Source organism: Solanum pennellii, chromosome 8 (genome assembly GCF_001406875.1).
Source record: "Solanum pennellii chromosome 8, SPENNV200".
Classification (NCBI taxonomy): Eukaryota; Viridiplantae; Streptophyta; class Magnoliopsida; order Solanales; family Solanaceae; genus Solanum; species Solanum pennellii.
The window spans coordinates 2,790,321-2,812,843 of record NC_028644.1 but is presented as its reverse complement, the minus strand read 5'-3'; the positions used below and the strand labels follow the sequence as shown (position 1 = coordinate 2,812,843).

The 22,523-nt window shown below is 29.9% G+C and overlaps 2 protein-coding genes across 5 annotated transcripts; both read left to right on the top strand.

Moving 5' to 3' along the window:
- Window positions 1–2,963: 2,963 nt before the first annotated feature.
- On the top strand, window positions 2,964–8,911 carry LOC107029093. 4 transcript variants are annotated; one of them, XM_015230407.2, is made up of 4 exons: window positions 2,964–3,105; window positions 5,196–5,635; window positions 5,854–7,719; window positions 8,503–8,911. In XM_015230407.2, exons 2-4 carry the CDS (start codon window positions 5,286–5,288, stop codon window positions 8,579–8,581), a joined length of 2,295 nt encoding a protein of 764 aa, XP_015085893.1. In that variant the 5' UTR covers window positions 2,964–3,105; window positions 5,196–5,285; the 3' UTR covers window positions 8,582–8,911. The 4 variants fall into 4 exon arrangements, with proteins under 4 accessions (XP_015085893.1, XP_015085894.1, XP_015085895.1 ...); XM_015230408.2 differs by lacking the exon at window positions 2,964–3,105 and adding an exon at window positions 3,114–3,210; XM_015230409.2 differs by lacking the exon at window positions 2,964–3,105 and adding an exon at window positions 4,308–4,903.
- An 11,985-nt stretch (window positions 8,912–20,896) lies between these two features.
- LOC107028050 (E3 ubiquitin-protein ligase RHA1B-like) lies at window positions 20,897–21,859 on the top strand. Its single transcript, XM_015229104.2, has one exon. It carries the CDS (start codon window positions 20,964–20,966, stop codon window positions 21,438–21,440), a length of 477 nt encoding a protein of 158 aa, XP_015084590.1. The 5' UTR covers window positions 20,897–20,963; the 3' UTR covers window positions 21,441–21,859.
- Window positions 21,860–22,523: the final 664 nt, after the last annotated feature.

The following is a 22,523-nucleotide window of genomic DNA, read 5'->3' as shown; positions in this document are numbered from 1 at the left end:
TATATATATATATATATATCAATTTATTACATTTGAAGAGATCGAATATATATAAGTCGAATTGTTATAATAGATCAACATTATTTGCATAGAATTATGTGTATGACTTCTAAAATATGTCAAAGGAAGAAGTGTTTGATTGTTGTGACTAGTATTGCATTGCCTATTTAAAAGTTTAAGTTATTCGAAAAAATACACTTTTTATATACTAGTAGTGTGGTAGGAGTTCTTTTTTGAGAAACTAAGCAAATATTTCATAAAAGTAAAATAATTACAAACATATATCCTTTTACGTTCATATCTCCACTAAATAATTACATCATATACCACCAATTAATTCGTGTAACTCATATTAAATCAGTATTATATACTAATCCTTTATTTTGTCAATAGCATTCTATTCATCCTAATTTCCTGCGAAACTTTGATTTTGAAATTTGTGTATTAATTCGCAAGTGGTTATACAAGAAAAAGTCAAAGTCCGATGGAATTATATATTGATCGCTACAAGGCTCGCGTGGTAGCTAAAGGCTAACACCAACAATATGGTATAGACTATGATGAGCTATGCAGTCCATTTATAAAGATGACATTAAGGGCGGTTAGGTGTTGTTTGCACAAAACAAGTCTCGTGTGTGTGCGCGTGTGCGTGCGTGTGTGTGCACGCACACGCCTATTAACGCAAAACAAATTTTGTGTGTGTGCGCACGCATGAGTGTGTGTGTGCACGTTCGTGCACGTGTGAGTGTGCACTATATTGTATCATTAAGATTTTTTTTTCCAAAAATTACTCATTAGTCAATAATGAAAAAAAATCAAAAGGAAAAATCCACCCATTTCTACGACAACCTTCCTATGGCCCGTAGAACTTCCTGCGTTGCATTGGCCTCTAATCGTAGAACCAGGAATCAATACAATTTCTGAAAACTTTTCCTTCCAAACACAACTTCCAATTTCGGAGGTGTTACACTTTAACTCCATTATGTGTCTCATCAATCGATACTACATCTTTCGTGAATACACCACGAATTGATAAAAAAATCTTTCAGTTTACACTTTGTGGAACCGAATTAACAAAAAAAAAATGTTTCTGATAACTCTCAACTCATTATGATTGGTAAGGTAAGACCTAGCCCCCCTTGTTTCTACTTATTCACGTTGAAGATTTTTTTTAATATTAATGAAAGGTCGCTAGACGCTCTATCTAGTGGTATAATTTTTATTTTATTTTTTTAAAAAAAAAACTCAAGCAATTTAAAAATAATATTTTTACTTGATTTTTATGCAATGTATCTATTGCCAGGGGGCCGTTAAGTTGGCACAAAGTTTTACTTAGACACTTTTAACTAGACAATGTTCATTTTAGCATATCATGTAGAATTCTGTTATGTCATTTTGATACTTTTTGCTTATATGAAATAATGAATGTGATACACTCATTGTATGCGCATGATGGGTTGCAGGGGAGGGGTAGGGTGCTGGAAAATAGACTTTAAAATAGTTACAAATTGTGATTTTTTCAAATTATAATAGTTTATAATAAATATATAATACACATTTTTTTTCTTTATTTTTCACCTAGGCAAAAGATATTTATGATATATTTTTCTACTTTTAATTTCTACACCAATTGGATTTTATGGACAAGAAATTTTTGTATTATTTTGCCCACCTCCAATGTTAAAAGAGAAAAAAAAAGCTTGTAAAAGAACCAAAAGTATTATAATGTTATAAACATAAAAGATAATTAATGTATATATTATATAAAAGAGTAAGGATAACTTTAATTCTTCCAAAGATAAACAAATATTTTAGAGTTTTTTACTCTTCTAATCACTATATTATTTGGTTCTATGTTCAAATAATATTTTTAATAAGATATTGATAATTTGTCAATATCAATCAAAAGTTGATATTGTTTTTGGTCCCTTAATTATTAATAAATTATGATATAATTAGTTCCTATGTCAGTACTGAATTACTGATTAAACTTTCAAAATTTATCAAAATTATTAATAGTTCTATCACCTAACTATTCATGCTTCTGTTTAAATTTGTATCGTTACTCCATATTTGATGATAACATATATTTACAATATGTTAAATAAAGACACATTTTCTACATGAATAGCACATTTTCGATTAACGACAAAATAATCAAATCAACGTAATTTAATAAACGAAAAAGGGTTAAAAATATCCTTGAAATATTCGAAATAGAGAAATGAGGAAAAGGGGCTCCATGTTTTTCAATGAAATCGTTTCTAAATTCTAAGGAAAATTGGGGTAAGTTTATTAGTCTATATGACATGAGTGAGACTCTATTGGCTTATGTGGCATGTCATGTGGTAGCCACATGGCATCCAAGTGGAGTTTAACAAATTCTGTTACTGAGAAGGGTATTTTTGACCTATAGTTTGACGGAAAGGGTATATTTGAGTGGAAATATAATTTAAGGGTATACTTTGAGCTATTTCGGATAGTTCAAGGATATTTTGACCCTTTTCCGTTTAATAAAATTAATCTAAAGAGGATGACATGTGCTCAATCTTATTCTTGCCCTGTTAAGGTAAATAGATTGCTTTAGATAATCATACGGCTTAACTAAAACATATCAAAATCAAGTACGGAAAATGACATATAAAAATGAAGAAAATAATAATAATAATAATAAAAACAACATATCTAGTGAAATCTCATAAACTGAAGTCTAGAGAGGATAAAGTATTATACAGACGTTACGCTATCTCTTAAAAGTATCGACACAATTTTCAAATAATCCGCAGCTCAAATAAATGATAGAAACGACAAATAATATGATAATCGGAATTTTTTATTAATAAAAAGAAGAGAATTATCAAAAACAAAAACTATTTGTCCATATTTTATTGAGAGAAACAAGTTTAACCAATAACAAAAGGGGGAAGTTTGACATTTTGTTCCAAGATTGAGGGCTAAAGTGGTCAATAAAAATGTTTTTAGGGTTAATTACGTTCATCTCTCTCAACCTCAAGTGCCAAAGTAGACGCCATTCACATCTCCAAAGAGTTTAATGGAAATCTCTCTCTCTATATTTTCATGCAAATCTTTCTCTATTCTTAACAGGTAAAACAAAAAAATCCCATTTGAGTATTTATCAATTCTCGAAAAAAAAAAAATTCACATTGTTGTCTCATGAATTTTCTTGAATTAACGTTGACCAAGTACTAGGTGATGAACCCATGTTGTTGTTTTTGCACTTTTATTGCTTCAGAATTAATCTTGATTAAGTGTTATTTGATTTGTTTTTTTTTTTTTTGGTTATATGCCTGTGGTTAGTTGATTAGTGGTTTTTAATAGTCTAAAGAATTGAACTTTATCTGTTTAATTGGGAATGTAGGTTGATTTTTATGGTTCTGTTAAGCAAGTTTTCTAATGGGGTTTTTGTTTTGAGCCTAATTGTGCTTTTGGTTTGCTTGATTATCCCTTCTTAGTATTACAAAGATTGAAACTTTAGTTATTATATTGGAAATGTAGCTTGATTATCAGGAGCCCATAGTTATTGTTTTTTCACTAGTTGTTTTCAAGTTTCAGTACAAGTTTTATTATGTTGATTGGTACTCTTGATCAAGTGTTATATTATTAGTCTTTTTTGGTTTTTGTTTTTGGCTATGAACTTTCCCTCTTTGATTATGCCTGTGTGTACTTGATTAGTGCTTCTTAATAGTCTAAAGAATTGAACTTTATCTGTTTAATCGGGAAAGTAGGTTGATTTTCATGGTTCTGTTAAGCAAGTTTTCTAATGGGGTTTTTGTTTTGAGCTTTATTGTGCTTTTGGTTTGCTTGATTATCCCTTCTTGATATTCCAAAGTTTGAAACTTTAGTTGTTAAATTGGAAATGTAGTTTGATTGTCATGAGCCTATATTTGTTGTTCATGAGCCTATATTTGTTGTTTTTTCACTAGTCTTTTTTATGTTTCAGAAAAGTTGTTTTTATGTTGGTTGGTATTCTTGATCAAGTGTTATTTGATTAAGTTTGTTTTTGGGTTTTGTTTTATACCTGTGGTTACTTGATTACTTCTACTTAATAGTTCAAATAATTGAACCTTTTATCTGTTTAATTGGGAATTTAGGTTGAATTTCATGGTTCTGTTAAGCAAATTTTCTTATGGAGTTTTTGTTTTTAGCTTAATTATGCTTTTGGTTTTCTTGATTATCCCTTTTTGATATTTTAAAGATTGAAACTTCAGTTATATTGGAAATGTAGCTTGATTTTCAGGAGCCCATATTTATTGTTTTTTCATTAGTCCTTTTCAAGTTTCAGAATAAGTTTTTTTTACGTTGATTGGTATTATTGATCAAGTGATATACTATTAGTCTTTTTTCGTTTTTGTTTTTGGCTTTGAACTTTACCTGTTTGATTATGCCTGTGTGTACTTGATTAGTGCCTCTTAATAGTCCAAAGATTTGAGCTTTATCTGTTTAATTGGGAATGTAGGTTGATTTTCATGGTCCCATTAAACAAATTTTCATCTCGGGTTTTTGTTTTTAGCTTAATTATGCTTGGTGACTTGATTATGGCTTCTTCACATTCCATAGAATTAAATTTTATTTGTGCACCCAATGGGTGAGTCGAGGGTCAATCAGAAACCGTCTCGTATCTCCATGAGAATGGAAAGGTCTGCATACACTCTCCTATCCAAACCTCATATGAGAGATTATAGTGGGTATATTGTTTTTGTTGTTGTGCGATCAAGGGTGTGGCCTAGTGGTCAACGAAGTGGGGTGGGAACCATGAGGTCTCAGGTTCAATTCCGCAAAAACACTAGGTGATTTTCTTTCCATCTGTCCGAGTCTTGATGGACAGAGTTATTCAGTATCAATGTTGGTGGAAGATAGCATGTGCCTTGTGAAATTACTCGAGGTTTGCAGAACCGGCTTATTCTTTTTTGTGACTTGATTATACCCTCTTAGCATTCCGAAGAGTTGAACTTTATTTATTAAGTTGGGAATGTAGCTTGATTTTCATGGTCCCATTTATTTATCTTTGCTGGTGCATCCATCATCTGCCTCTGCATAATAAAATTTTCTACTGGGTTTCTTTGTTTTTAGCCTTAAACTTTTCCTGATTGATTGTGCCTATGGTTACTTGCCTGTTGCTTCTCAATGTTCAAATGACTTCAACTTTAGTGAATTGGGGATTTTTCTATTTGCAGTTGCAATATCATTTTTTGGGCTGTGTGAGAAAGGAATATTCGTTTAGCTGGTGCAGTTTATTTGGGTGAAGTTTTTTGGCCGGCCTAGTGATGGCCTCCAAAAAAATAATTGCTATATGTCAATCTGGTGGGGAGTTTGTTACCAACAATGAAGATGGATCTTTGACATATGTTGGTGGGGAGGCATATGCACTAGACCTTGACAACCAGACACTTCTGAATGATTTTAAGCTAGAAGTAGCGGAAAACTTTGAGTGTGGCACTGATGGAATGACCATCAAGTATTTTCTCCCTGGGAATAAGAAGACACTCATCACAATATCTAAAGATAAGGACCTCAAGCGTATGATCAACTTCTTTAAGGATTCTGAACAAGTAGAGGTGTTTATAATTGCAGAAGAAAGTGTTGCTCTAAGTACTCCGAATGTGTCTGCCAGTAGGTATTTACTTCTCTTTAGATTCAGTTCAGTTTGCTTCTTTTGTTTCCTCATTGCATTTGTCACACCTTGGGTATTTCCTTGAATCCTAGCATTCTAAATTTCTGTTTCTTCAGATTGTAGTAGGTTTTTGTACTCAAATGTGTTCCAGTGAGCGCTTTGTTTTGCTATATTTGTTTGTTCATGACTTAAATTTCTCTATGACTTGTTTAACTTTGAAGGTCGAGCAGGACCAACATATCCGAGCCTGAACATATTCCCGTTATACCAATGGATATGATCCATCCTGATGATCTGTTTCAAGCACCCGTTGAAATTAGCACCCCAGGTGTTTATCTGAGTGGCAATGATGAGAAGCATCGCAAAGCAGCTATGCAGTGGGAGAATGCCATAACTGGCGTGGGCCAAAGATTTAACAGCTTTTCTGAGTTCCGTGAAGCTCTGCATAAGTACTCTATTGCCCATGGATTCACTTATAAATACAAGAAAAATGAAAGTCGCAGGGTAACTGCTAAATGCAAGTCAGAAGGTTGTGCTTGGTCAATATATGCATCAAAGTTGCCTACCACCGAGCTAATATGTATTAAGACGATGAACCCGAAGCATACATGTGATGGAGCTGCAGTAAAAGCTGGGTACCGGTCCACAAGGGGATGGATGGGAAATATAATAAAGGAAAAGTTGAAGGTTGCTCCCAATTACAAACCTAAGGATATTGCAAATGATATTGAGCGTGAATATGGCATTCAGTTGAACTACTCTCAGGCAAGACGTGCGAAAGAGAAGGCAAGGGAGCAGCTTCAAGGTTCTTACAGAGAGGCATACAGTCAGTTACCTTTACTATGTGAGAAAATTAAAGAAACTAATCCAGGTAGTGTTGCTATAGTTTACGCAAAGGATGACTCAAGCTTCCATCGTTTATTTATCTCATTTCATGCCTCAATAGCTGGTTTTCGACAAGGTTGTCGTCCTCTTCTGTTCCTTGACAGCACTCTTCTCTATGCAAAATATCAAGGAACACTATTGGGCGCCGTAGGTGTGGATGGGAATGATGGTGTCTTTCCTTTAGCCTTTGCGGTTGTAGACGAGGAGACGAATGACAACTGGCATTGGTTTCTTTCGGAACTTAAATCTACTGTCCTGATGTCTTGTCCAATAACATTTGTTTGTGATTTCCAAAGGGGCATAAGAGAGTCATTGCATGAGATATTTAGTGAAGAGTGTCACCATGGTTATTGCCTGCGCTATCTTGCAGAAAAATTGAATAATGATTTGCAAGGACAGTTTTCTCACGAAGCTAGACGTCTTATGATCCAAGATTTATATACTGCTGCTTGTGCCCCAACACTTGAGAGTTTTGAACGTTGTGCTGAGAATATAAGAGCAATCTCACCTGACGCATACGATTGGGTCACTCGAAGTGAGCCCGATCATTGGGCGAATGCCCTTTTTGGTGGGGCAAGGTATGGCCACTTGACATCAAACTTTGGACAGCCTTTTTATGATTGGGTGATGGAGGTGAATGAGCTGCCGATAACTCAAATGGTTGATGTATTACGTGGGAAGATAATGGAATTGATCTATACTAGGCGTGTTGAGTCCAGTCAGTGGGCTACGAGATTGACACCGTTGATGGAAGAAAAACTTCAGAGTGAAACCTCAAAAGCAGGGTCACTTCATGTGTTACCCTCGCATGGAAGTACATTTGAAGTTCGTGGTGAGTCTGTTGACGTAGTTGATATTGATCAATGGGATTGTAGTTGCAAAAGTTGGCAATTGAATGGGATGCCTTGCTGCCATGCTATTGCTGTTTTTGAATGCATAGGAAGGAGTCCATATGATTATTGTTCCAGATACTTCACAACAGAGAGTTACCAGGTAACATACGTTGAATCAATTAACCCCGTTCCTAATCTGGAAAATCCAGCAAACGGTCAAGTTGATGCAGCTGTTCTTATTACTCCCCCACCAAGCAAACGTCCACCTGGCCGACCTAAGATGAAAAAGGTCGATGCTTTTGACATTGTTAAACGGCAGATGCAGTGTAGCAAGTGTAAGGGCCTAGGTCACAATAAGAAGACATGTGGGTAAGTTTACTAAACTCTTATCTGATGAATGTGTCATGTTTCTGTTGAATCTTATTAGATTATAGTTAAATAACTACAGTCAATCAAAATATATACTTACATATGTCAACAACAATATATCGAGTGTAATTCCTCAAGTGGGGGTTGGGGAGGGTATTACCTTTTTCCCCAAGAAATCAACGGTGTTACTCCATTGGGATACTTCGAATAAACATATGAGGTAGAGAGGTTATTTCCCATAGACCCTCGGCTCAAAAGAAATGTTTCCGAAGCAGAACTGCAAGAATATATATACTTATATGTGTCATATTATACTTTTATTGGTCGTATCCCTGCACCCGTATCTGCACATCATAACCCCAAAACCTAAATTTATGTGTTTGAAAAATTCGAACCTCTAGATCTGCACCTAGATCAGGTCCTGCACCAGAATCTTGAGGAACATAGATGTGTACACAATGGGTGAGAACTGAATAAATGTCTGAATTAAACTTGAAGCCTACAACTTGATTTCTACGAAACTGAGGCAGCCTGTGCACTAAGCTCCCGCTATGTGTGAGGTCCCTGAAAGGGCCGCACCACAAAAGTCTATTGTACTCGACTTTCCCTTATAGTTTTCAAATACTCCACCCTTTTACTCTTGAACTATAGTTCTTTGTATAGTGAATTTCCTTACTTGGAAGTCTTTGCCCTGGCCAGCATAGATCATGTTTATAATTTTAGTATCACTGTCTGCAAATATTGCTGTCTAGGACTGAACATCGTTTCGTTTTCTTGAATCAGGAAGGTAAATAAGTTCGAGGCATCAGATCCTCTACTCCTCACGGGCTTGGAAACTGAAGACATCGAAGGCACAGAGTGATGTTTGGTACCTTGTCTGCTCATGTTTTAAGTTAAATCTTTTAGTTAGATTTCGAGTCGAATTATAGAAACATCTGTCATCCTCTTCTAGTAGCTGGCTTCATTAGCCAGAATATGTTGCATAAAGTCTCACATTCTGATTTTATTGTTGTCCCTCTCCCTTGAACTGGAAGTAAAATTGTAGAAAAAAGCATTACAAAAATAGGGAAGAGAGGATATAACAGTAGTGTCAAATGTGAAGGTATTTGATATTGTCAATTGTCACATTGTCAAAGAGTATACTTTGTTAATGAAAAAGAAAAGGCTTTATACAGAATTTCGATCGGAGCTATATACGCCTGATGAATTAGTCGAGGTGCATACAAACTGACCTAGACATAGTCATTATCCGAAATTTATATTTTGGTTTGGGGCATTATAAGTGCCTCTATTTATATTTTCGCATTATATTAAGTGATTTCTGCTTAACTACATGTTGTTTCTTTGGCCGCGGTTATCTTATTATCTTGTTGTTGTTTCTGCTTGTGGCTACTGCCTCTTTTGATTATTCTTTGAGTCGAGGGTCTATTAGAAACACATCAATTTACATGGTAGCACAAGCATGTGCAGATATTGATCGATCACAAACCCAACCTGATAAAAGAAACCAACAATAGAAAGAAAAGGACAATCCCGATACACGAAGCAATAGACAGTCTACACTAACGCAAGTATAAACAACAAAACCAACAACAACAAATGATTTCTTCTTTTCTTCCCTTTTCTGCTTCTCTTCTTCTGTTTCTTCAAGTTGTAACCCTTCTTTTGTGGCGGATACGGGCTTCTATAAAAATTCAAAATCTATAAACTTAAAATTCTAATTCCGTCTCTATGGATAAAAAACATCACACTTTAACATGATAATAACCTTATAAATTTTTAAAATAACAGAATATATAAATAGACAATTTGATCACAGTTTCAATTTACATCTAGATAGTTCAACTCATACCTATACATAAATTGAAAACTCTAACCTACAAAATAATTATTTCGATAGCCTCTAAAATTATGTGTCAGGTCAAATGTTCAACACAACTAAGACAAATTAAGGTGCGTTGATTTACATTATTTAGTTGTCAATTGAGACTAAATTAGAGATAATATACAAACGCATCATTTAGGGAAAAATTACATAAATTAATACATTATAAAAAATAATTACTGATTTTAGCGATACTTTTTGCTTATTACTATTTATAGCAATGCTGTGTTAAATCTATAATATGTATTACAAGTGAATTATGTATGCAATATATATGAATTTTAATTGTTTTTTTTGAAATATATCATGTTTGTTTGGTAAAAAATTGTCACATTGTATTATAAATGTATTAAAATGTGTGATAATTGTATTATTCATCATTAAAATTTGTATTAAATGTGAATAATAAATTGTTCTTTGTAATATGTATTAAACTTGTATTATAATTGAATTAAAAGTAATCAAGTGAAAAAAAAATATTATTGCTATAAATGGTAAATATTTTTTTATTATAATATATTTATGTAAGTTTCCCAAATATAAGTGTGTTATCTCTGACTGTAAATATTAAGTATTTTGAGTTAGAAAGCAAGGCCCAAGAAGGGTCCAATGAGTAGCAAGTTGGAAGGTATAGATGTTAACTGAATACAAGTTAAATGATGGGAAACTTACGTAAATATATTATAATAAAAAAATATTTATCATTTATAACAATAATATTTTTTTTCACTTGATTACTTTTAATTCAATTATAATACAAGTTTAATACATATTACAAAGAACAATTTATTATTCACATTTAATACAAATTTTAACGATGAATAATACAATTATCACACATTTTAATACATTTATAATATAATGTAACAATTTTTTACCAAACAAACATGATATATTTCAAAAAAGTAATTAAAATTCATATATATTGCATACATAATTCACTTGTAATACATATTATAGATTTAACACAGCATTGCTATAAATGGTAATAAGCAAAAAGTATCGCTAAAATCAGTAATTATTTTTTCTAATGTATTAGTTTATGTAATTTTTTCCTTATATTTACTTATAATATAATTATAGAGAAAAGATATAAAGTCAACATTGAAGTTGTCCCGAATTTTCAACAAAACATCTTAACTTTACAATCGTCCTATTACCCCACTAAACAATTTTGAATAGATATAATTATATCATTTTTCGTCCATCTGACATAGAGAGTGGTGTGCACTCTCTCAAAGAGAATGAACAACCTATAATAACTAATATAATTTTATTTTTATAAGTATTTTATTATAAAATATAATTTTTTTTATTTTTCTTGTTATTTTAAATTTTTTCCTTGTTTTTTTCCTTCTCTTTCTTTCTTCTTTTTCAAAAATCCATTCTCATCTCCATCTATTAAAACTTCTTACTTTCAATGTCACCATTCTTACTACAACTTCACCTTCCTTTTTTATTACTATTAGTTTTTCTCTTTAATTTTAGAATTTTATCTAAATATTTTCTTACATTTCGAACAATTTGATAAACCCATTAGATTTCAAGATGATTAGGAAGTATCATATTGTTTTTTTTATCCGATTTCAATTAAGTTCTTTCAATTTTTGTGGAATTAATTGATTCTTTTAAAATTATTATTTCTAATTTGGAATTTATATGAAAATGAGTAGTCTATGATACCTTCAAAATTTTAAATTTTCTTACAAAAATAATTAATTTTGCTATTGATAATTCAATAAAGTCTAAAAAAATAATGAATTCTATAAAGAATTTGAGCCGAAGAAGAAAAAGAAAACAAAAAAATGGGAGTATGGCTCAATTTGTCACGGGGTGTAGGACGTGAAGAAAAAAAAAAGATAATGGAGGAATGAATCACTTGAAAGTGGGAGGTGAGAGACGAAGTGAAGTTTAAGATAAATCAAAATTAAAAGTCAAAAAGTAAGAGAGAGAGAAATAAAGTAAAAACAAAAAGATAAAGGAAAATCTTAAAATAAAAAAATACATTTTAAATTAAATTAACACGTGTCATATAAGGATTGGTGTGTGAACACACTTGCTTCTTAAAATTTGAGGTTGATCGAAAAATGGTATAATAATATATGTTCAAAATTGTTTGGTGGGGTAGGACAGTTGCAAAGTTAAAGTGTATTTTTGCAAATTCGAGACAATATCAATAGTGACTCTATGTCGTTTCTCATAATTATAATTACTTATAATGATAATTCTCTCATGAATGCTTACGTGTAAGCTTGAATTCATTATGATGTGGTAAGTATACAATTTATTTTTGAGACTTGAACTCAGAACCTCTATTTATCTTGCTAGTTTGATGAAGTGTGTGTATCATCACCTCATCAAAGAGTTTAAACTGAGAGTAAATAACACACTTATATTTACTTAATTATGTTTTTTACACGATTCCTCAAATGTGAGTTCTATTTTTTTTATGATGAATATATTAATCATATAAAAATTCTTTTTTTTAAAAAAATAAAGAGCGGTGAGACACGAACAAGACCTTTACCTACGTTGATTGCTAACATGTTGAAATATGTGACTATCTAACCTAAAAATTTAAATAGTTAGGAATAGTAAATTGATTACTTAAAATATTAAAATAATAAGAGAAGTAAAGTCCATGATTTAGAAAGTTAATTGAAAATGCTATTAACATTAGTTAACTTGCATTATTTTTTTTTGGACAAAAATGACAAAGTTGAGTAGGTACAAGATTGATCAAAAGAATATGTCACATGATAATATGACCTACAAGAAAAAAATTGTGCATTAAATATTTACATTAAATTAATAAATTTATAATATTATATTTTAAAATTGAAAAAAGTTTAAAAATTCAATTATTCGTCTAGTCAAACAGTACTAAGTTGATTTAAAACGTCGTAAGATAATTCGATTCATATATCAACCAGCTTTCTAAGAAAAGCAAATTCAAATCAAGAGCCAAAAAAGGGAATTAAGAGTACAAAGTTCACATGGAAATTTATAATAATGTTTTTTTTTTATGATTATTGTTAAGGCATGGACTAAATAAACTAAGGACAAGACCATTTTTTCTCTTGTGGGGGAGATGTAGGAATAAACAAACAAAATAAATCACATTTGAATATAAGTAATTTAAAGAATAATTTTCTATTTCGATTTTTATGAATCCATCGAAAATGATTCCGATCTTGTTCATGATCTGTTAAAATAGAAGACACTCTGATTTTATTAAATTATTTATATATGAAATGTGAAGTAAAGCAAATAAGTTTATGTTTTATGCATTGATAATACATAAATACTTTTTAGCTTTCCATTAATTACTGATTTATAACCATATGTAACCCTCTTTTAACAAGTTTGATGTTATAACCTAAAAAATAAAATACTTATGTATATTTTTAATGTCAAAGATTATTTGGTTGGTGGGAAAATGAAAAGATTTTTCAAATTAAATATGGAAAATAATGGTGTTGTTTCAATAACAATAGCAAAAAAAATTAGTGTGATTAGCATGTATCTAGGATACTAGATATACTACAACAAAAATGATCATTAGCGGCATTTAATTCTTAATTGCCGCTAAATATGTATTTTTAGCGACAATTGTCACTCTTTGTATATGTCCCTAAAGCCTTTAGCGACATTGGTTCTAACGACACTTTACTAATGCCGGTAAAGACTTTAGCACTCTTTATTAGTGTCAATATTTAATGCCGCTAAATATTTAGCGCACAATTAAGTAATTGGCTCATACACTAGTGATTTCTTTAAGTTATCCTGAAATAAATAGTTTGGCTTATGGACCGACCCTAATCCGACCTCGATCAAGCCTCAAAGGCCAAAGATATATATGATTCGGACTCATGAGCCCTAGTTTTAATGAACTTAAAAATTCTTGTTCCAACCCTATCCTAATAACAATTAAATTGGGTCGATCTCATAGACCAACACCATTTAAACGACTTTAATTATAATTCTGATATAATTTATTTCGAATCAAACGATCTCTTAGTATAAAGGTCATTTATTTAGGCAAATAAAAACGTGGACAACTACATTATTGTTTGTCTACATTTGGTCCTTTAGACTAAAGGGTCACAGACACAAATGTTGTTGCTGCAGTATTTGCATATGCATATGCACATGTTGTGACTTTGGATTTCAAGTCGGTTCATGTTTTGGATTCGATTAATTTAGATTTATGTATAAAAAAAATTACTTTAGAGATAAAAAAAAGTTTATGAAAAGTAATTTTATTATCGACACTTAGATTTGAGATCTTTAATTAATAATCAAAAAGTATTTATCAGTATAATAGTCTTTGGTGGTGATGATCTAATTTTCGAGTTCGCATAATGAAGTCCTATTTTAAAAATAAGGCACATTTTAATTTCTAACAAAGATAATTTTATTTTTATAATTAAAACTTGTGACTTCTGATTAAAAATAAATCTCGATATCTACCGTTACGGCAAGTATTTTTTTTTCTCCAAGATAAGATAGTACGTTTGGAAGATTTGTGCTTATCCTTAATTCATGTGCTAATCATATTTTATTTGTATTAAACTGTTCAAGGCGTGAATACCATTATCTACTAAAATCTAGTGAAAATCATAGCTTTATATTAATTAATATATATCATATAATTGTCTATCAATTAAGCATGATTAAAATACTCAAATTGTTGTTAAAATGTCTCACTAATAATAACATGATAATTAAAGCTTTTTACTTTTATTTTTATAATGTTTTATTCGAATTAACTTTTACGTATCTTAATTAATTTTATGAAAATATCTATTATTTTTCACTCTGTCCATCAATACTAAGACCGACTAAAATAAATCACGTAGTATTTTAATTAATTTTTTCTTAATAACACATGATTATCAATTATCTTTTCTTAATCTCATGTTTATCAACAAATACACTTTTTGACATGCATTCCTTGTAATCCTACACTTAAGCCTTGTATGGCAGACATCTTTTAGTAATATTTTATTTTATTTTTAGTTCTAATAATTTTTAATTATGATAATCATGATCCAAATACTTGGAACTAATTAATTAACAACCTAAAAATCTGATTTTGATTATCATTGAAGTTCTCTTTCAACTTTTTTTATCTAGGTTGTCTGGATATATTTAATAATTGTGGTTAATTTTCAGGCTAATTTGTGGACATTTAGATATATTTTATCAAATACTTTTCACTTTTTTTATAAAAAATAGATACTCTCTCCGTTTTACAAAGAGTGATCTGGTTTGACTTGACACAAAATTTTAGAAAAAAAAATTTTGAATCTTGTGGTTCTAAATTAAAGTTATGTCAAATGTACTAAATTGCCCTTCAGTCTTGTGGCTTTAAACATGCCACGTGGAAAGCTGAAATTAAAATGTTACCAAAAAAGAAAAGAGGTCATTCTTTTTTAAACAGACTAAAAAGAAAAAAAGATCATTCTTTTTGAAACGGAGGAAGTATCATTTAATCTTTTCCGCTAAGATTAAAAAAGAATATACAATGTTGATTACAAAATAATTACATCAATATATATAAAAGGGAAAAAACTTATTTGCACCGAGTATTTACACCAAGTTAACATAAAATGCATTATATGTGATTTAATGAAGTGAAATAAAATATAAAAAAACAAATAAACCTAGGAGATGAATGTTTTCTAATAAAGTGCATACATATATATATAAATTTTAAAAAATCTAAGTATACATATGTTGTAGGTCAAGCTTTTATATACAATTTACACACTTTTTCATCCAACACATTGCTTTTAAGCTTTGAGTATTCTAATAAATAGTAATAATAATTATCTCCAATCATGTAACTAAAAATGAATACATGTCACTTAATTCTTGGAATTGGAACTTTTTATTGAATAAACAATAAGTTCACTTTTTTTTTCCAATTCTTTAGAGAAATCTCATAGGACATTTTTCTAGGTATGCAGAAAGGGAAAATATTAAAAAAGGAAAAAAAAAAGAAGAAGAAGCATATACATAAATAAATTCTCTTGCAAGATATAATAAGTTACTAGTTCGAATACATAGATACAAGGATGATCAGTTAAATAATTAAATAAATTTTAATATTTTTATATATATATATATAAGAAATGTATTCATAAATTCAATTTGATGAATTTAATCAGATTCATAGTATATAGTACTATTCTCCTTATATTTTTAGATTCAGATGAATCCGATATCAAAATAACAATACCAATCAATCACATAGAGACAAAGAAAGGGTGAAAAAAGAGACTCTACAAAATTGAGTGGAAATTGTGAAATCTGACGAGTCTCATTATTTATCAAATATTATAATAAAATAAATATGATTTTACTATAACAAACAAAGAATTATGCAACAACTTAGCAATAAAAAACACTCTACATTCATATTATTAACTATAACGATTTTATATATAATAATATTAACTCAATTATCGTTTGATATTTCTGACGACAAAAAATAATTGATTGTTACACTATTTGAAAAAAAAAAAATAGTACGTAAAACAATAATTGGTCGGCGGTGGAGGGCCATAAAATGGTTGATACATTTTTCAAGATTAAAAAGTAAATAATTGTAAGCTAATAATTATAATAATTTCTATTCTTATATTATATGGGTCACTTTGTCTTGGCCTTTATAAGACATGGTTAAAAGGGGGAGGCTCCTATAAAAATATATATATATATTTTACTAATTTTTATTAGAGGGATAGAATGAGGAGATTTAAATTCGTACTCGATATTTATATTAATAAATGAAAGATTAAAAAAGTTATTTTATTCGGTTATTTTGATGAGCACCCCCCCCCCTCCCTCGACCTTAAAATTATAATATACTAAATTAATTTTTTATTTTATCGTAATTGATCAAGGAGATCAGTCAAAAAGTCATTGTACGCATGCTACCTTGTATATATCATTAGGGGAACCCTACATTATTTGGGACACGACGTGACACCAAAATATATTATAAGGTATGACGAAATTAGAAATTTTTAGAATTTTAATTGATATTTATTCACTTAATGAGATTCAATTTCTGCTCTATCGCTACATAATACAAAGAGTAACTATTTGGTTTTTAAGATTTAAAAGGGCATACATTAATTTTAAAATATTTATTTTACCGTTGATCAAATAATTAATAACCGTACAACTATGCATATCTTTGATTTAAATCATAAATTTCAAACAAAGTCATTTTTAAACTTCATATTTGCAGCCAAATATCACTATATAAAATAAAACTATATCCATAAGTAAAATTATGTGAAATACAACACAAGAACCTAAAATATTACTATTCAAATATTATACCCACCATTTTAAATTGTATGAAGAAAATTTAGTATATCGATAAAAATTTAATTCCACAAAAGAATTAATATAATAAGTTGTAAAATTAACCAATTTCTTTTTTATATGAAACCATATACTAATTGTGTTATATGTTCGATGGACTATAATGACAATTAACAGACTATATAGAATCACTTCATAATTAATTAGAAATTTTGGTGAGACAAATTTCGAGATTCAAATTTTTTGAATTTATATACGATGATTTTGAGTTGATATATAATAGTATAATAGTTGCCTTCACAATTAACTATTTATAGATATATATTCGTTATTTATGGCTATTTTTTTTTATATGAGTGATAGTGAGATTTAATTTCTAGATATTATTTTAAATTTAAACTATCGGAGAGAGGATACTTCTATTTATTTAGTTAGTATATTTTTAATGGTGGTAAGTATCAAAAAAACTAATAGGAAGTGTTTCTTCTTTAATAAGTAGGTTGCGAATTAATCGAGCTTCAATCTAGATAATTAAACATAACTGTGTATGGGGGGTGGGGGGGTTAAAAAATACTCCTTCCGTTAAAAAAGAATGGTCTAGTTTGACTTAGAATGGAGTTTTAGAAAAGAAAGAAGATTTTTTAATCTTGTGTTTCTAAAATTGTCAAATGTACCAAAATGTCCTTTAATCTTGTGGTCTTAAACCTGACACGTGAAAAGTTAAAGTTAAAGTGTTGCAAAAAAAAGGAATGGATCATTTTTTTTAAACGTACTAAAAGAAAATATGATCATTTTTTTAAAACGAAGAGAGTAATTGTTGTATGCTTTTTCAAGAAGATGATTGGTGGGTCTTCAATTTGGTTCACTTAGGTGTTTGTGGGTTTGTGAAAGGGACTATTGCATTTGTAGGAACCATTTGCCCCCACTTGATGCCATTGGACATTGCACAATCCTTCATGACTTTTTTTTCACATTTTGGCCCCATGACTTTGATACTTCAACTTCTTATATAATCGGTGTCGTGTATTCAAAATTGAAGTCTGTCTAATTTGAATTCGTATTAAAAATTTCACGTTATGATCAAACATTTCCTACTAAAAATAATAGAAAAAATTGTTTTATTTAAAATGAAGTTGTCTATCCGGTTTAGGTGACTGTTTTGAATAGTCATATTAATCAACACGCGAAACTGATGAAATATCTTATACAACGTGAACTTCAGTCTTCTTCTCTTTCTTTCCGACGTAAGACTGCACTATTCATTAAGAAATTTCAACCTAGAACCAAGTCATATAAATTTTTCTATTCGAATCATCCTTATCAACTCATTCTCTGTCATAAGCATCGCATTCTTCGATGGGAGATAAAACTATTTATATAAACAAAATTTCTCCTTTTTCTTTCTTTTATTTATGACAATATATAAACTAGAATTGTGGTCAATTTTCAATCAATGTACTTGATAGACTGGTGATTACTAGTTTTGAAAATACATATTGATAGAATGTGTTGAGCATTTGAAAATGTGAAGCTACCTAAGTTGTTGTCAAAAGAGTACTATAGTACCTATAATTATAAAGAGGGAAAAGGGTCTGATATACCCCTCAACTTTGTCATTTAGAGCTGATATACCCCTTGTTATGAAAGTGGCTCATATATACCCCTATTTGTAAACAAATGGCTCATATATACCCCTACTTGTAAACAAATGGCACACATATACCCTTTTCCTCTAACGGAAATGAAAAAAATAATAATTTTAATCTAAATTTTTATTATTTTTTTCTAAAAAATTATAATCCCATATGAGTAAATTTAATCCTCGTCAAACATATTTTTTTTGACTTTTTTTGGTTTCAATGACTAATTTATAATTATTATTTTGATAATCAAATTTATTTATGTTTCACTAATATTCTTGTAAAACTTATTGTAGATGATCAAATTTTTTCTTCGAATATGAAATTAAATTACAATACACACACAAAAAATTAGTTTAATTTTTTATTCTTTAAACTAAGGAATGAAAGAAAAAAACAAAATAAGAATAAGAAATTCAAATAATTATAATAAAAGAAGTCAAAAAATAATTTATGTATGAAAAAAATTAAAATATACCTTGACTTTGATAGAAAAATCATATATACCCCTAAATAATTTTTAAAAAAAATTAGAAGTAATAAATATAAATTTAAAACTAATTTTTTAACTTCCGTTAAATGAAGGGTATATGTGAGCCATTTTGTAACGGCAGGGGTATATGTGAGCCGTCTGTATAACGGTAAGGGCATATATGAGCCACTTTTATAACGAGGGGTATATCAGCTCCAAATGACAAAGTTGAGGGGTATATCAGACCCTTTTCCCTTATAAAGAAAGTTAAAATGTAGCACATGAATTTGTATAAAAATTAGTACATTATACACATCATCATGGCCATAGAACTATTTGTCAATGGCCCCAAAAGAAAGCAACATCAATTTTGTGTATAAATTTAGCACAAATATATAAACGAATTCGATAGAGTTTAATAATTCTAATACAATATATATATATATATGTTAACACAAACTTGTAAAAATTAAATTCAAAATTTAGTTAGCACTTAAAATCGTTATTCTAAATTTGTAGGATAAATTTACAAATTTCGTGATTCCTGAAATAATTAGTAACTTCTTTTTCTTTCTATTAGTTAAAAATTGACATTTCAAAAGATTATTGATTTTATTCTCCATCATTTGTACTATTCAAAAAATAATGTTTAATTACTTTGATTTTAAAAAATAATTTTTTTTTGTAATTTTATTTTTTATTACAGATAAAAGTCTGATTTATGAAGATATAAATTGACAATTCAATCATAGGACAAGGCTCCTACATCTTGGAATGGGACACACTCACACACTTGACCCTATCCCCATCACTAACCCCCCACCCCCACCCCATTCAAAAAATATATTCTATGTATTTACTAAATCGATTCTTTACTTTATCGATCTCAGATTTGAATTTTATAAATATAACTATCTTTGATAAGAGATATCTTATTTTTTAAAACATGACTTTTAAGGAACAAATTTAAATTAATTAAGCTAAAAATTAAATATCGAAATAAAAATAAAAAAGGACAAATGCTCATTATTATTCAAAATGGAGAAACTTTATAGTTTATGTAACTTTTAGTCTAATATTATCCATCCATGCTACTAAAAATAGAGATTATTACACCGCTAATCGATAGAAAATATATATTATAATAATAACAGTACTAATGTAATTTCGTAAAATAAGATTTAAAGAAAGGTAAATTTTACACATACCATACCGCTCATTATCTTATCCAATTAATTCTCTATAATTTCATATTTTTTATTTGATTTTAATATTTTATATTGACAAATAGATAATTATAATTTATTAGACTTTAATCTACCTAGAATTATACTCCCTCCGTTTAAAAAGAACGTCTTTGTTTTTTTTAGTCTATTTAAAAAAGAATGACCCTTCTCCTTTTTTAGCAAAAATTTTAACTTTAACTTTTTACATGACATATTTAAGACCATAAAATTAAATAATATTTTGGTATATTTGACATAACTTTAGTTTAGAACCACAAATTAAAAAGTTTTCTTTCTTTTCTTAAATTTCGTTTCAAGTCAAACTAGGTCATCTCTTTTTGAAACGGAAAAAGTATCTAATTTTTCAAAAAATATTTTATTCTTAATCTCAAATAATAATTTATATTTATCACGACCATTCGCGGAGGTAAATAGAACCAATGGTGTTTATCCAGATTCTCTTCGATAAAAAGAAATTAAATAAAATACGTATGATTAAAATTATTTTCTTGAATGTACGTACGATATAATATATGTTGAATCCTCTACGACTACTTCGTGTGTAGTGTAGGGGCAAATTTGAACATTTTCCCCACTATATAAACCCTTCATTCCGCCATTAACAAGGAATCTCAGCTCAGTTCAAAATCTCCATTTCTTACACACACTAATTATTAATGGGTTTTCCACTAGGTTATACAGATCTCAATTTCCCCAAATTACTTCTCCATCTTCTTTCAATTTTATTCTTCATCAGAAAACTCATCTGTAATCTCTTCACAATTCTCGGTCTCCCCGATTTCCTCGAACCCGATTTTCCTTACCCGACCCGACCCGGTGAAGAGAATACCCGGTTGTGTTCCGTGTCAGCGGCGATAATCCGGGAGATATTACCGGTAGTAAAGTTTTCCGAGATAGTCGACCCGCCGGAGAAGTGCGTTGTTTGTCTTTACGAGTTTGATTCCGGCGACGAGATCAGGATGTTGATGAATTGTCGACACGTGTTTCACCGGAGCTGTGTGGACCGTTGGATGGATCATGATCAGAAGACGTGTCCGCTTTGTAGGAAGGAGTTTGTACCGGAGGGTATGATGGGGATTTTTAATGAGAAGTTGTGGTTAGCTTTTGGGGTTAATGATTTTTGTGAGGAGTAAGTTTGTGTTATATACGGTCAAATCTCTTTATAACAAAACGTAACGATATTCATAATTTTGATATTTTTTTCAAGTTATTATAGTAAAACGCTATTACAAAAGATATACGAAAAAAATTAAATGATATCCTTTGTTCCGACACATTTTTAGCCGTTACCGTGAAATGATATTGCTTAGAACGTATGAGAGACTAGTTTTAGCGAAGTAAGACTCTTTATAGTAAAATGTTATTACATACGAGGTATGACTTTAGTCACAAGCACGTAAGAGAAAAAGACAGCAAAACAATTTTTTTTTGTGGTGATTGAGATTTTTTAACTTCACCTTATGTCCGATTGATTCAGGTATATTACGTGAAATACTCTTGTTAAAAGGGAGTGAATGTATGTATAAGATTCGAGTATGAGATTTTTTATTAAGGGAGTGAATATATATATTTTTTGATAGAAGTTGTTGGATTATATCGATCTAATAGCTTTCTCTAGCTTCGCCCCGATTTAATGACTTTTTTTTTATTTAATTTCTTTATACAAGTTAGTGTCAGCCTCAAAGTAAACATTTGTTTCTACAATTGGAGTTTGCTTTGCTTAGGTCTTAGGTTTTTATATTTAGCTTATCTAACCTAGGATTCCTCAAACACAAAAGAAAGAAAGACTATGCATCCTAGCTAGGTCTTTGATGAGTAAGTCAATCAATTAATAATTGTAGTTCATTTTTATCGGAAATAACTTCAGTAAAAAAAAATTTATCAAAAATACGCATCTGAATATAATGTTATCCTTGATAAGATATAATAAACTTTAGGTCAAAATGTTTGATATTTGGTCTTTATAAGGCTCTATTTTATACAAATATATTCGAAGTTATGTGAATTTCAACGTCAATCACGTATGTCTAAAGTTGAAACAGCGGATATTTGTGCATTTTGCCCCTTGTAATTGGGCAGGTAAATGGACTCGAACCGCGACTTGCATATGGGCCGGGGCTAGACCAAAATCATAGCCGATTGAAGTTTTTTTTTGGGCCAATTTGATTGGGTTACTAAATTGGCCCAATATACTTGCAAGGTTTGTAGCCCACTAT

Excerpts from the sequence above, each read along its gene's own strand:
- LOC107029093 (XM_015230407.2), top strand. The coding sequence starts at position 5,286 with ATGGCCTCCAAAAAAATAATTGCTATATGTCAATCTGGTGGGGAGTTT. Across the intron at positions 5,636-5,853 it reads CCGAATGTGTCTGCCAGTAG|GTCGAGCAGGACCAACATAT; the intron begins GTATTTACTTCT and ends TTAACTTTGAAG. Across the intron at positions 7,720-8,502 it reads CACAATAAGAAGACATGTGG|GAAGGTAAATAAGTTCGAGG; the intron begins GTAAGTTTACTA and ends TTCTTGAATCAG.
- LOC107028050 (XM_015229104.2), top strand. The coding sequence starts at position 20,964 with ATGGGTTTTCCACTAGGTTATACAGATCTCAATTTCCCCAAATTACTT.